Here is a 16,415-nt window from a genome sequence, read left to right on the forward strand (position 1 = left end):
TGTTCTGAGAGTTTGCTCTGCTCTAGATATTTGGAAAAATTGACAAATCATAGTATATATTTATGTGTTAGTTTCTCTGCCAATGGCTGCTAGATGATTCAACCAATCAGAGGTCTGATTTAAATGTGATATTAATTTGTTGATTCAAAAGATAAAGTCTTAACTCATAATCTGCTTTCTGTAGTTATATCTTTTTCATCTTGAACATTGTATTAAAAATCACCAAGGTACTAGAATGGCTATTGCTTGGTTTCTGATTTGAACCAGTCAATAAAGCCTGTGGATGTTGAGGAGCTAATAATGAATTATTATTAAATGAAATGTAATTTTGGGTTTGTTTCAACTTTTAAGTAAAAGTTGAGTTTATTATTTATACAGGCTGGCAAAAGCTCTGTTCAAGTTGGTAATAACTCCATGTCCATTGGTTTGATTGATAAGATGCAGTTCAAATGTATACATAACCAGAAAGTGCTGCATTTTTACTTGGATGGTGATATGGGGACATCATTATCTTGGCAGCTGCAAGAAATCTTTGCTAGAGTAAGACGATGTTTGGTGAGATATATTAATGAGTCCTAGGTGGAGAATTTGTCCCCTTCACCATGTAACCCCAGTCTAAGTCTCAGGTGAAACCAGAAAAACCTATTCTGTATAATAAAGGAGCAAATTGAGGCAGTTCAAGGGAAAAAAATGAATATTAGGGAGGAAAGTAACCTAGGGGGATGGAGTGGGGTAAACTAGCTGAGAGTTAAAAGGGTAAAGGTAGAATTAAACCTTGGTGGACCTCTTTACACAATGACAACCAGTATAACATGTCTACTGTATTTGTTTTAAATTTATCCTGAGTTGCATGCAATATTACCCACTTCTCATGTCCCTACAAATCTTCATTCCAATTCAAAATTCCCAACATTTATTGTGGATTGTTTTTCTCGTGAAATCTGGTGATAGGAACCAATTTTGTATTAGCTGATGTCAGGGATGCACTGAATTCTGGACTGTTTAGTATTTTTTAATTTATTCACTCAACATTCTATCTGACTTTGTGTCATTTTCTGTGTTGGGCACTGTGGATATGAAGATAAAGACTCACTCTTACCCTTCATGGAGTTCATGTATCATGGTGAATAAAGATGAGTTGATAAAAAATTGTACTCCAGTATGATACATGCTTTAAGAGAAGGAGGCACAGTATCTATTAGAACACTTAGAAAGGGTAACCTGATACAGACTGTGGGGAGAAATGGAGATAGGTAGGAAGTAGGTGGTTGTAGTGGAAGATTTCAGAAGCGGAGATGTGCGAACCAAGTTTTGAAAAGGTGGGCATTAACTGAGTGAGGATGTAGGGAACGGGAGTTCAGGCTGAGGGGAACCCACAGAAAGTCCTAGAAATATGGGCAAGGATGGCAGGACTGCACATACCTTGGCATGACTGGTGCATTGCATGGCATGTGGGGAAGACTGAAAGCCTTGAAAAATTGATGGAAGTTAAAACTTGAGGGGTCCATGTTGCTTTGCTAAGGAGATATGGATGTATGTCTTCCTGGAAGGAAATGGGATTTTATGGAGGTGACTAATATGTCATATTCTTATTTTGTCAAAAGAGGAAAAAGAATTAGGATGTAGGATGTGAGAAAGAGGAAAAATGACTAAAAATGACTAGAGGAAGCAAACCTAGTTAGGAGGATCCAGAGAACTTCTCTTCTTATAACTATAAAGACCTGAACTAAAGTAGTGGTAAAACGGATGGTAAAAAAGAACAATTTTTTTTAAAAAGTCCTTAAGATTTAAAACTAATAAGATTTTATGAAGAATTACGTATTACATATGGAAAAGGGAGCCATCAAGAATGCCAAGCTTTGGGCTTAGGTGATAGGTAGGTGGTAGTATCTGAGAGAAGAAGAAAAGCAGGTTGAGGAGTAGAGTGGAGTGGAAGAATTAAGTGGTGAAGTACTGAGGTTAAAGTTTTTGAAAAACACCTAAATATAAACACGTAGTAGACCAGTAAATAAATAGGATTTAAATCCACAATGGTAGCTTTAGTATTTGGTAGCTCTCAGCCTCCATTAGGAGATAAAGTTAGTGCTTGAGAATTCCAGAACAGCCTGGGAGTTATAGTGCAAACAGTAGAGGAAAAAACAAACGGCGCATAAACGTTAAAAGAAGGGCAGAGAAAGAGGAATCTAGAATGAAACTGAAAAAGACTGGTTCTTCTTTTCCCTTATCTTTTCCACATTATCAATGTGGAAAGGATGACTGCAATTTTGCATGATTTATCTCTAAAATGAATTAGAACTCACTTGGATTTCAGTAATTGTAGAAAAGAAGAGTAATAATTCCATTCAAAATCTTCCCATTATTTGACTAAAGGTACAGGTACACAGTTTTCTATGAGGATAAAACTGTAGAGAACTGTGTCCAACTTATCAATGAGGTTGTAATGTGCATTTATTTTTTCTTAGATTGAAAATGATAGGCAAGTGAAAGGAGCTCAGGTTGCATTGGCCATGCTAAACACTTCTTTTAATTCTCTCCATGTTCACTTAAAATACTCATATATGAGATCTTCAAATTATATCCTATGTATTTCAAAATGGCATTTTATAATTAGTTGTATCTGGGTGAATAATATAAAGTGGTATACTTGTTTTCACTTTACAATAAAACAACAAAACTTAATGTGATTGCTAAGGTGTTCCCAAGTTAAGCATTCACACTATATTTATATCATATATGAGTTATATATAAATGGCACTTATTCAGCCAGAAAATGGCCCTAAATCCGTGTTTCTTCTGCAGAGGAAAGTCAATTTTGTTTATCATTTCTTTGCATGGTTGTTTGTGTTAAAGGAAAGGTACAAACAGTTAAAAAAAAGAAATTAAGGGCATTTCTCATACCACATTACCCTTCACTGTTGAAAGCTACAATTTTTAAGTCATAAAATGTAAGTCCTTTCAAGAAATTTTGTTGGGAAAAGTGGGAAAATAGATGTGTATTTCCAATGAATTTAAATACATGAATTTGGTAGAGAGAAGTGGAACAAGAGATTCCGTTATTTTATCAGGCTTGAGTTGCAGCCAAATCTGGTTGATAGATCCTTTAGAAATTATCCATTATCATCAAAGTATCCATTTGATAGTTTACCTTTCCAAAAAATCCACTGCTGGTTTCTTCCTTTCAAAGGAACACTAAGCTTTTTGACATGAAACATTCTTTATATAGAAAACATCATTAGTGAATTCCTGGTGAGGAGCCATATGCCCCATATGTGGAATTTTCCATTTTATTCCCCATTTACTGGTAGGAAGTTCAGGTCTAATATTCTGAGGTACAACAATCCCTTTCATTAGAAGAGTAATGGACAAGTAGTTCAGGAGTCTATGGTGGTAATTAACATTGCATTTCTGTTTAGAAACTTATTTATGCCTTGGTTTCCACATATGAAAAATAGGCAGATAATGAAGATTAACAAAATAATTAGTTGATCACTAACACATGCCACTGAGTATATTATTCTTTTGAAAGTAAATGACACCACGCATCCCACCTCTCAATGCATGGGTAACCATTGCTATCAGTTGGTGTGTATACTTCCCGGATTTTTAAATGCATTTATTTATTAACCATTAACAACAAATGTCATTTTCTTAGTTTGTTCTTATACATTAATATAATTTCATAACTTTCTCTTTGTATGAACTGATCATCTCATTCTTTTATATTGGTGCATGAAATTCCACAGTATGAGGATAGCTGATTTTATTTAGCAATTCTCCTACTCACAAACATTAAAATTGCTCCCAACATTTTGCTATTAAACAAAATAAATGCTTCAATAAACATCCTGGTGGATGCCTTCTTGAGCAGTGTGGCACAGTTTCTGGCATAAATGAGGAAAACAGAATGGCTGTATCACGGAAAATTAACAATTTAAATGTAATAAGACATTTCCAATTTGCCGTCTAAGGTGATGATTCCATCTTATATTCCTTCAAACTGTGTCTGGTTGTACATCTCTGTACATCACTGTTCATTTCTCAAAATCCTTGTTTCTTGTGGTCCATCTCAGAAGTCATCTGCTCCATAAGGTCTTTCTTGATGTTAATGATGGGTTATTGTCTCTTCCTCTTCTGGCCAACCTTAGCACTCTATTCATTTGTTCTTTCTCAACATCAACTTTCAGATTTTCTCTCTTCATACAGATCTTTCTCCTATCACTTCTACTTGATTGTCAATATTGAGGCCAGAGAATATTTTAAACAACTTCAGCAGTGAGCATGGTGCTTATTACATATTACAAGCTCCCAAAATATTTGTTTAACATCTGAGTTTTTGAAAATTTTCAATAATTCTCCTTTCCACAGAAGTCAACTCTAAAAAGCTTAAAGAATTGAAAGCGAACTGATCTTGGGAAGCTACACATACATGAATCAAGCCTGAAGAATGGGAACCTAGAATACTGTTTTATTTTGTATCTATCAACTTCATTGCCTCTTCCTTGTTTGTTATGAAGGAATTTACAGATTCCACCTCAAAATGCTGTGTGAAAATTTCTTCCCTCAAACCATGGATATTGTTTCATTACCTTCAGGAGCTGCCTGCAGTGTCTGACCTAGAAAAGGCTCGCTTGAAGTGCACCCAGCAGATGTACAAGCCGTAAGCGTGAAACTGTAGTTGGTGTACGGCTGGAGACCTAGAAAAAGCAAGCAAGAAATAAAGTACACCTTAAGAGGATTATTTATTATCAATTAAGCACCAGAAGTAACACGCAGAGTTGTAGATATGATAGCCAAAACATTTAAGAGTACTCTTTAAAACACTCTTTAAAGAAGGTCTGAACCTCATAAGAGGTTAAGTGTTGAGCAAAATTTCATTTATCACTGATAAACTAATAAATTCTCAGCCATAGAAGAGACCTTAAAATTCACATGAACCATCTACCCTTCTCTTGATTCCCTATACAATATGTCATTGAAGAGGCTGTCCCATCTATACGATCAGAGCACTCCATCTCCCAAAAAATCTTTAGAGAGCCCTAGAGTTATCCTTATTTTGTTTGAAAGTCCTTCCTTATATTGTGATGAAATCTTTCTATCGCTTTCACCCTTGGGGACATATAGAACAAATCTAATTTCTTTTCCACATGACAGTTCTTCAAATGTTTGTAGACAGTTATCAAAACCTCCTGAGTCTTCTCTTCTCCAGGCTAACCATCCCAGTCTCTGCAATTGCTTCTTATATAAATAGGGGCAGGAAAATAAAAAGAAGGTTAGAGTCAACATTTTCTTGCCCCAAGTCATATTCAGCTCATATTAATGCCAACCAACACTTTTGTTTTTAAACTTTGCACTCCACCTAATGTGCCTTTTTTTTGAGATGTGTTGATTTTGTCTTTACACGTAGATTAAGGCTAATTTGGAGAGGAGATGGTGCTTATTACTCCTTTTGTATTCAGAATATGATACAGCATGGTAATTGTTCGTAAGTTTTCAGAGAGAAAAGAACGACAATCCATCTAAAATAGAAGTTGTATATTGTTAGATTTTGCTGCTCTGTGTGTGGCTGGTGACCTTGTGAGAGTTACTGAGCTCTCTTCGCCTTGGTCTACTGATCTGTAAAATGGGGAATCATTATAGCATCTAGCAGACAGGAAAAGATGAAATAGGATACACAAAGCAGTATTTCATTCTAGCAGAAGCAACTTTAAAACTCAGCAGCATTCAACAAGGAGGATATTGAGGCTTACAAGACATCTCTCCCTTGACTCTTGGGAAAGTTCAAACAATGCCAAAGCTCTCTTTGAGAAAAAAATAGTATTTTAAAACAACAGGACTTAGCCTATTTGTTAAATAATTGAACTAAGTTACAGATGAATCCAATGATTGTTATGCTTATTTTTTCATGTATTTTGAGCTACATCTTCACATATTTTGTTCTTTTGGTGGAATGACCGTTCCTTCAGAGATGTTCATGTGTCACTTTATCCGTTTATGCAGATTTCTCCTCAAATGCTACATTTTAAAAAATTTTGACCACTTTATCTAAACAACCCACCCATCACTTTTTATCACCTCACATAACTTTCTTATTTCATAGCCTTCAATCATCTCTGATGTTTGCTGTGTCTCTTGCTTATTTGTTATTTGTCTCCCACTTTAGATGTATGCTCTGAAAGAACATCAACTTTGTTTTGCCTATCTGTATCCTTAGGATTGTGACAGGCACAAAAGGTGTGTTTGTTCAATGAATGAAAAAATTACCGATCTCACTCATTTAGAATGAGAGCAGTAGTCTGGGTTCTCTGCTAAAGCAATAATGTTCTGCAGCTGGAGCTGCCCCAAGGTTTAGCTTCAGAGCCCTTTGTATTTTCTTATCAACTTAGTGATAAGATGCAGGTACTTATTTGATTATAATCTTCCATTTGGTTGCTTTGGAGGATTTACATAATTTTGATGTTTACCTGATTTACAGACGAAGAATATGACTAAAGATCTAAGCCATTCCCAAGCCACATATGTTTGATAAAAGCTTATGGGAAAATGCTAAGATTACAAAATGTAGAGCTCAAAATAATGGAAGGGAACATTCAAGAATGAAACTCAGAGGTTGCAGTGGCAAACTCGTTTAGCTTCACAATGTCTCCTCTTTACTCTCACTACTGACAAAAAGGGTCTTGACCAGTGTGATACCATTTTACCTGAATATCTTACTTTCCCCATTTAGAATATAAGCCCTTTGAGAGTAGAAATGACATCACTGACTGAGTCTTTTTGGGAGGTCATTTTCCCCTATAGTGCCCATGTTTAGGCATTCAATGTTGAACAAATATTGCTTAAGGAAGAGCATGCCCACCATAGTGTCCCATAAGGTTTGCAGGGATGTGAGGCTACGATGTCTGTCACCATGTGACCTGACCAAAAAGGTCCTTCCTCATAATTCCATCAGTATCCCTGCCCACGGCATTGATTTCATTGAGTCAGAGATTTTTTTAGTTGCAGAATATTAATGAAATAACAGAAATTAATATAATTTGTGATCAATACATATATTCTAGATATTTTCTTGAATACCAGATGTAAATACGGTAGCTAAAAGTAAACAGATATTTTATTTTTTTTCTGGAATATTCTGACCAAAACAATGGCCTCAGTTATCTTCCTCAACATGGTCCTGGTTGGTCTGATTTCAGATATGCAGTGACTGTAAAAGAAAATTTTAGGATGAGCATTAGGGAAAAAAGAAAATTCATAATCACAGAGGTTTGCTAAGGTTGATTAGAGGATTAAGAGTATTTGTAACGAGAATTGTAGTTGAAAGGAAAATTAATGTATATAAAAATATAAATTGTCATTTCTTGACAAAGCCTTTCTGCAGCAAGTTGAGTGGTCTCCATTTTACTTACAGCCTAGAATTTGAGAAGGCAGGTGTTTAGGCATGGTACAACAGTAGAGCATCCAGCAACTTAGGGATTTTGGATAGAGGGAGGAAACTGCATCAAAGGAGTTTACATTAAATGGGGTAGGTTCACCAAGCTACAGGTGTTTACATTAAATGGGGTAGTTTCACCTAGCAGGATATGGGGGTAGGGCTGGTGGAAGGAATATGTTTCTCTTGAAGCTACTGGTGTACTAGAATCAAGGAGGAATGGCAAACTCAGCACTGAGCAGAAAACATTGTCAAGAAGTCAGAGGAGTTCAAACATGTTGTCAAATCAAGAGGAGTCAACATGGTGCACTGAGGAAAGGAGACAAAGATTGAAGAACCAAAAGGATGAGAGTGGAAGACATGTCTGCAAGTGAATATGGGGAGAACGGCAGTTTTACTCTAATTCATTGGCACTTTATCCTCAAGAGCTGTGTCTATCCTTGAAATGCAGACATGCTGGCCAGTTTAATGGACCATGTGGGCAAAGTGTAGAAATATTTAGGCTCATTTCAAAAGATGTTTGCTAATGTGTGTCAGGCAACTTCACATCTGCCATATTTACCTTCCAGGGTCTGTTCCTGCTTTTTAGAACAAAACTCACAGTTTCTTTGGATAAGCCAGTCGTTTGTCCACTATCAGGCTTTGTACTTTATTTAGTGTTGACTTCATCTGGACTGAGGAGTGTATAGACGACCCAAGCCTGAACACCAAGCTCTATGTTCTCCCATCACATAAGAGCTAGAACTAACAGTATTTAAATTACTCAATGGCTGCCTTCCCTCTGAAGATTAAGCAGCATTTAGAAGACAAAAAAATGGTAGAAACCATTGCAGCTGCTCTTTTTTAAGATTAATATTATTTTAATTGGTAAGTCATAATTGTATACATTGTAGCTGCTCAAAATGAAAAAAAAGTTAGAAGAATTTAATTCAAAAACCAGCACAAAAACTATAAATTAGGAAGAAAAAAACCAACAAACAAAACTCAGGGTGTTTTTGTTTTTGTTGATCTGTTTTTAATTCTCTTTTCATTGGACTCTATACATTAACTAAATATATTTTATGAGAATGGCAGTTATTTTAAAGGAAGTTAGTTATAAGATTATATAAATGACATACTAGCAAAAGTTTATTGAGCATTTACTACTACTTGGCCCTCTTCTGTGCACTTTATGGGTGTTAATATAATCAATGCCCACACTAACTTTCTGCTGTGCATGCTATTATTTGTTCATTATACAGATAAGGAAGCTAAGGCACAGAAAGTTGGAGGAAATTGCCTATGATCACAGAGATAAGAAAGGGCTGGGGCCAGGTGCAGTGGCTCATGCCTGTAGTCCCAGCACTTTGGAAGGACGAGGCAGGTGGATCACCTGAGGTTGGGAGTTTGAGACCAGCCTGGCCAACATAGTGAAACCCTGTCTCTACTAAAAAAAAACCCTACAAACATTAGCCAGGCGTAGTGGCACATGCCTATAGTCCCAGCTGTTTGGGAGGCTGAGGCTGGAGAATTGCTTGAACCTGGGAGGCAGAGGTGGTAGTGGCAGGTAGATAGGTAGATCCTGCCACTGCGCTCCAGCCTGGGTGACGTAGTAGCGAGACTGAAAAAAAAAAAAAAAAAAAAGAAAGAAAGAAAGAAAGAAAGCCAGTATTGGAACTTGGTCAATTACACTGAGAATTGTGGCCCAGAACAACTAGGTCAGGCTTCCTAGCCTTATAATACAAATCATGACATAAATAGCTCAAAGCCCAGTGAAATTTCCAGCAATATAAAAAATTCAAGTGGGACTATATATTTTAATATTTTCATTTTAAATATTATTATGAGTCATGTAGTGAGGTACTGAGTCATGTTCTCTGCTAAGAGAGCAGTCTGAAATTAGGCTATTTGGGTTCTAATACTTATCTACTTACTAAGTACTTGACTACAAGGAAGTTTTCTGGCTTCTAGGTTCCTCAGTTTCTATATCTAGAAACTGTAGGCATGATAGTAGAGACTGCTTAATAGGTCTACAGATTAATTTAAGTGAAGGCAATATCTAAATCCATAATTTAGAAAATTTAAAACCATATTCTTTTAGTTTTTATATTTTTCATATTGTTAGAGGATTGGATTACTAATAGGCTTGGCTCCGATAATCTGTAAGAAAGCATCAACTACCATCAGGCACAGATGATTTACATGAACCTGATGACCTTTCATATATACGACTCTGTAAAACTCAATAAAATGAACACATTTCAACTGGAATTTGCTGTCATTTTTAAGTAAGCCTCTATCGGTAGTCCTTAAAATGAGATATATATGACATATTAGCAACAGGCAATGAAAAGGGCACACCAATTGAAAACTACTCATGAATTGATCAGTATGAGAAGAGGGAAATAAAGAGATGTCTCAAAGGAACCGTTCCAACTGTAACTTAATCCTGAAGTCGAGGAGTAGAAGGAGAAAAGAAAACATCATTCAAGTGCTCAGCATTGAATTAGAAGAGTAGGAAATAGCAGTTGTAGAGTACAGAAAGGCAAATGTATGGAGAAAAGCCAAGTATTTAACATTTCAGTATAGTGAAGATTACTGTGGCTGCAAATTACCTGAATTTCCCTACAGGGAATCATGCTCTTTTTTAAAGGAAAGAAGCATAATATAACCAAACTCATTACAATTACACTTCCAAGTAACATTACTTTCAAGAGTAAATGTGTGCTAAAAGGGACTGCAAAAAGTCTGCCTTTAGTTCATAAAAATATGATTTGGAAAACAAAACCCATGTTTACAAAAGTTACATTTGATGTACTCTATAAAGAACAGTTTGCTTCCAATTTTTAATCGCCTGACAAATAGTCAAAAAAAAAAAAGGCACTTTAGCCATTATAATTTCACATAGCAAGTGCTACTTCAAAACATTCAGCCAGTTATGCTATTGTGTCATTTGTTATGTTCTAAAGAACTACCAAATAGTCCTAAAGAATATGTAATTCCGTGAGTTCCTCCATCAGCATGTTTAGTGATTAGCTCAAGCACTGAGAGGACTGAGTTACGTTAAAAAGTTTTTGTTAGGTGGTTATAAAGTATTGTAAATAACCATCCTGCTGATAAGTCATCTGTCCTGGCACCAGTTCACCCAAACTGGATGTGTGGTCTGGCCCCTTGGACACTTACATTCAGTCTCTGTTGCTAATGATACAGGAATTAAGAAGAAATCACTTAGGCAGATAGTAAAGGTATGGGAGTCCTCGGTAAGGCTTTTCTTTTTAGTGAAAAGCCCCAAATAATTTTCTAACAAAGGGCAAGCATGTAAAGTCGAGCTACAGATAAAGGCAAGCAAGCTGGGTGCTTGCATGGGTGAATGTGGGCAGGAACTAAGGACTACACATGTTCAAGATGGCGGCTCCATCTTCCCTTCTCCTTGTCAGCCGCTTGTACTGTAAGGCACAGACAAGACGGAGCCAATCAACCGGAAGGCCCGTTTGTATAATAAGATTAGGGTGCGGTGACCAGCCTTCCCCTCACACTATGTAAATATTATACCTGATCGAACCAATCTGTGAGCCCTATGTAAATCAGACACTGCCTTCTCCAGCCTGCCTATAAAATCTGCTGTGATCCACTGCCTCCCCACTTTTTCGGATGTCTGTCTGTCTCTCTCTCTTTCTTTCTTTCTTTCTCTCTCGCTCTCTCTCTCTCTCTCTCTCGCTCTCTCTCTCTCTCTCTCTCTCTCTTTCGCAAGGAGTTGCTCTCCTCTCTCTTCTATCAAACTTTCCACTCCTTAACCCACCCACATGTGTCTGTGTTCTGAATTCTTTCTTGGTGCAAGACAACGAGCCCCAGGGTATATATCCCGACAACTATAATGATGGTGCTTCCTTTTGCCCTCACTTGCCTGGGATCTCACTAAATGATCCCTTTCAGAGCATCTCTGCCTACTGAGATTCCCAGGAACTCCAGCATCCACTGGTCATCTCGATTGTGATGGATAGAGCCATATCAGCATTCTACTTAGATCAATCTGATAATTTGTGAAAATCTAGATGTTCAAAACTGATACACAAAGGCATCATGGAATTACTTTACAGACATCTAAGGTGCCTTTAAACTAGAATTTGTTTTACAGAATTTGATTAAGGATTATTTCAGAAGCTCACATGCTAAAGCCATCTTTTCTGGATGGTACCATCCTTCACAATTTCAACAGCTGCCCATTCCTCTTACCGAAGCCAATATCTTGTCCCCCCCACTTGAGCAGCATTGATACTGTCCATTTTCTGTATTCATGCTTTATGAATTCAGTTGCTACCTCATATGAACTGAACATCAAAACATCAAAACGAAGAGCCTCTTTCATTGCACATGCCAGTAAGATCACTTCATGACTTTTAGTCCCGACTACTTGCTATAACCTAACTTGCGTTATTAATTCGATATTTCATGTGAAATTCTGGGCCATAACTTAGGCCCCTCTCTCCAATATCTTCCTGACCCCAAGACGTCTTCCTAACAAGTTACTTCTTTGGCAGACTCTCTTTCCAGATATACATCAGCATTAAGACTATTATTTAGACACCACCAAGGAAAGACCCTTTCTCTTTGATGGTGTCTAAATAATAGTTTTAATGTTGATGTATATCTGGAATAAATATAGCAACAAAAATATAATATTAATTATATTATATATATTTTGATTTTAGTGACAGTATTTTAATAAATATTAAATAAATATTTTAATAAATACTTTTCCTCTTTTAAGGTCAGTGTTATACTAGACTAAGGATTCTTCTCTGCATTTCCAGGCAGACTTTTCTTCTCTAAAAACAAAATGTGATGTCAGGTGGCAGCAAAATCTGATGTTGCTCAATCATGAGACAATGAGGACATTGCAGAGGGAAGGGGGTGGCCAGAACTGGAGTGACAAAACAGAGCTAGCGTCCAGCAAAGTACACTGGAATATCTGGGATTTAAGGGGAATTTAAAAAAATACCATTGTCTAGGCAGCTATCAATTATAGTTCTTTGGCCTTAATATTTTTATCCATAGGCAGGTTTTAAAACGAGAAAAAGCGGTTGGTGCTACTTTGTTTTCTTTTTTGGTCAGGCACAAATTTAGTCGTTCTCAGAGTTGAAAAAATGAAAAGAAAATAAGCTCTTATCACTATTTTCACAGGGCCCTGCTTGGTGGTCAGTAGTTACATAGTAACTGAGGGGAATGCAGCCTGGAGCATTGCATATAACCATAGAAGAAACTCCCAAAGCTTTTTGAGGACATGGTCACCATCCTAGTTTTCTTGCTATCTGTTTTAATTGAAGAAATATACTGCAATGAAGTCCAGACTGGTGAAGATCAGGGTTGGATTTGTGGACTTTCGACTGTGCAATCAAGCAAGGTACCATGCTTGGAAGCATGTGAGCTTACTTCTATGCTCTGCTTTCATTGTCTTGACATTTTAATGATTTCTGAACAAGGGGCCTGAATTTTCATTTTGCGCTGCACCCCACAATTTTGTTGCCAGATCTGTCTGAGATTTAGAGATGTTTGACAGTGGCATTTTTATCTCCACTTGAAACAGAATGTAGTCAAATACTAGTTTACTATTCCGTATTTATTCATTCAACAAACACTCTGTGAATATATTAAGTACTGTGATAGGTACCAGGAACGCAATGGCAAACAGGAAGCTACTGTCTCTGTACTTAAAAAGCATTACCTATTACTAATTGTGGAACAGAGACAAGTGGAAAGGCTATTAGAATAAAATGTGATAATTACTATGAGAGCAAAGATAATACGGGAACACCTGGCAGAGTTATCTCAGAATAAAATCCCTTATAAAGAATTTCTACATTTTGTTGTATTGATGGTTAAAGTAGGTTTTCTCTTTTTCAAAAGTGAAGTGTAAGGTATCTGTTTCAGTGTAACATTAGTATTACATTTTCTGCTACAACCAGCATTGTTAGAGTTTATGCTATTTAGCACACAAAGTTTTCATTGACTTCTAGGAAGATGAGAAAGGAAAGTAAATTATTCTTTCCTTGCTAATTTAATGCTGGTGGGTTTTTCCTTTTAAATGAAATGCAATGATGAGTAACTTCTAATTAATTATTTTGGAAAATAGTTTTGCCAGAGTTAAGAGACACACAGGCCCTTATTATACTTGATGCTAAACAGGACACAACTAATTCAGTTTTTTTCTCAGTGGCCTTAATTATTTAGTTAATCCTTTCTTCTATTCCAAAACTCACATTAGGAAGCCCACGTATAATGTAGAGGTAGCCCAAAGTGAAACAATGCCATAACTGATGTCCAAATTGCTCTGTACAGGATGGTGGATGTGTTTAGTAATAAATGATATGAAAAGGTCTTTTATTGACAAGCTGCCATGCGCTGTTTGCATTAGCGAATATGAGAAGATGATGGCTGCTACTCCTTCGTCCCCACAGTATTCAGCTCAGTGAGATAGCAGAAAACTCTTCAGTTTACTTAAAGCATTGATAACACCTCTAAATAATTAACTGAGGACTTCCTGTCTTCAATTACTTAATGCTTTTTTTAACATCTTGAGAGGATTATAAGCAATTTATGGATTTCACATGATGAGTGCATTAGCCACTATTCCCACAAAGCATTTACAGGATCATGTTTCTAAAGCTTTGAGGTAATTAAAAATAAGCATGGAGACAATGGGGCTGAGGCAAGGTGCTCCCTTTCCCTCCTGTCATTCCTAAGGACCTAGATTTTCAGGCTCCAGGACAACTAGTGCTACAGCTTTATTAGTGCTCTGTTGCTCAGGGAATGCCAAGCTTTTGGAAATGATGAGAAAATCAAAACATTTATCCTAGGGAGTTCAGGCAACATTTCCATCAAACATTTAAGATGGAATAGAAAATAAATTTGATTATTTTAGTTCATTCCGTGTACTCAATAAAACAGCCATTCACACCATAAAATACTTCAGTACTACATTTGGTCAGTCAGCTAACCGTGGAACTGAATTTTCCTGGGCAGATGAGTAACATTATATAGATCTCAGGTTTCATATTATCTAATTCCTAGCACCATTCCTGTCCCCAAAGAACTACATATAGGAGGCTCTGCACTTGGTAAAGTTTTGCTGAATGAGGACATATTTCTTTATTCTACAAAGAAATCCCTATGTAGGGCTGTATTGGACAAGTGAAATACTCTCTAAATCTAATTAAGACAATATCCATAGAAATTAAAAACACAACAAAACAAAACAAAAGTAGAACAGGGAGACTGGTCAAATGACTCCTAAAGACTTTTACCAGATTATGATTTTTACCGTTAAGTAAAAATTATATTCAAAAACCTTAAAATATTTATTCTTATAATAGGATTTCTGGCACCAAGATATGGATATGAAATCTACTCTGACATAAAAGTAGCCATAAAAAATATCAATGAAAGGAAGAACTGGTAGGGTGAAGTTATTTAAAGAAAAATCTTTGCAATTATTTTATAATTAATGAGGCTATCAATCCTGTTGGTTTGAGCATTACAATTGAATTTAGTCTGTTGGTGTATAAATGCTGATTTCTAAAAAATGCAAACCAATACAGTGGCAACAATTCAAAGCTGACGCTGGTTAAGTTGATAGATACTACAAGAAGAAATTTCTTTAGCCTTATATCTCAAGTATTGTGAAACCTTTACTGGTACAGTCTTAATGTGCCTTAACTTGGTTTTCAAAACCCTGTAATTAACATCCCATTGCTTACTCCAAGTGATTCCTTTGATTTTTCATCACTGCACCCCGTATAGAGTTCTGTTTTGAGTTATTTATTTTCTTGTCAGTCTTCCCTATACGTGAGAGCATCTTAAGAGCAGCAGTCTTATTTTAGACCACTTAGTGTGCTATCTGGAAAACTGCAAGCTGGCAATTCATTTTGGGGAGAATGAAATGATATTCTGATTTCCTTTCAGATAGAGGCAGTGAATGTCTTGGATACGCTGAGTAGGTCGGCTTTCTTCTTCATCTTTCAAATATGATTATTAAAAACATCTCTTACAAGGATGTGATGAGAGTCAGAGAAGTCAAAATGCAAATGTTTCTTTAAATGATAAAGCACCACATAGAAGTAAGGTTTTATTATGTAAAACACTATTCAATCACTTGTGATGATTTCCACTTCAAGTAAAATAAGATAAAAGAAATGAATTTGATCATTTAAATATGAGGGCTTTTCCCAACCCCATTATCGTTTTTTTTGAGACAAAATCTCATTCTGTTGCCCAGGCTGGAGTGCAGTGGTGCAATCTCAGCTCACTGCAACCTCTGCCACCCAGGTTCAAGTGATTCTCCTGCCTCAGCCTCCTGAGTAGCTGGGATTACAGATGCACGCCACCACGCCCAACTAGTTTTTGTATTTTTAGTAGAGACGCGGTTTTGCCATGTTGGCCAGGTTGGTCTCGAACTCCTGACCTCAGGTGATCTGGCTGCCTCGCTGTCCCAAAGTGCTGAGATTACAGGCCACCGCACTCAGCCTCAATACTATTATCATTGATTTAGTCCAGGATCTTGAGATAAGGAATACAATGCGCCAGTCCACGAGTTGTATTAAGCACCTTCTGCAGGTTTACGTCCCTTTTGGAAAAATACTGGAGATTTTGCCAGTGAATCCTTGTTTATGTGTTAGGGAATTGTGGAATTTAAGAGTGAAAAGTGATGAATTTATTTTGCCACCCTGTGTAAGTGTAACCTGTGTCTCTTCTTAGAAAACATCAGGCACATTTTTCCAAGGCCTTTCTGCACTTTTCTGCTAGTTTCATTATCTGTGCTATCAACACCCCCTGCAAAAAGTGCAGTTCAATGGAAGGAGGTCATCCACTCAGGAAGCCTTGGAAGGAGGTGTCTGACAATGGGAGAAAAGGGAAAGTTTGTACAATCTTGCCCATGGTCTTAGAATTTAAAATTAATAAGGTTGTTTGGGATGATTCAGGAGACTCGAATAATGAACTAAATGACTTAACTTCT

The 16,415-nt window shown here is 36.7% G+C and overlaps 1 protein-coding gene across 1 annotated transcript in view; it reads right to left on the reverse strand.

Moving 5' to 3' along the window:
• The window catches only part of USH2A (Usher syndrome 2A (autosomal recessive, mild)), an 802,205-nt gene that overhangs the window by 133,210 nt on the left and 652,580 nt on the right, over positions 1–16,415 (reverse strand). Inside the window, exon 55 of the mRNA XM_011929421.1 lies at positions 4,587–4,694. Coding sequence (XP_011784811.1) covers positions 4,587–4,694 — 108 coding nt within the window. The remainder of the gene's footprint in view (positions 1–4,586; positions 4,695–16,415) is intronic.

This window comes from Colobus angolensis, unplaced genomic scaffold (genome assembly GCF_000951035.1).
Source record: "Colobus angolensis palliatus isolate OR3802 unplaced genomic scaffold, Cang.pa_1.0 Scaffold81, whole genome shotgun sequence".
Classification (NCBI taxonomy): Eukaryota; Metazoa; Chordata; class Mammalia; order Primates; family Cercopithecidae; genus Colobus; species Colobus angolensis.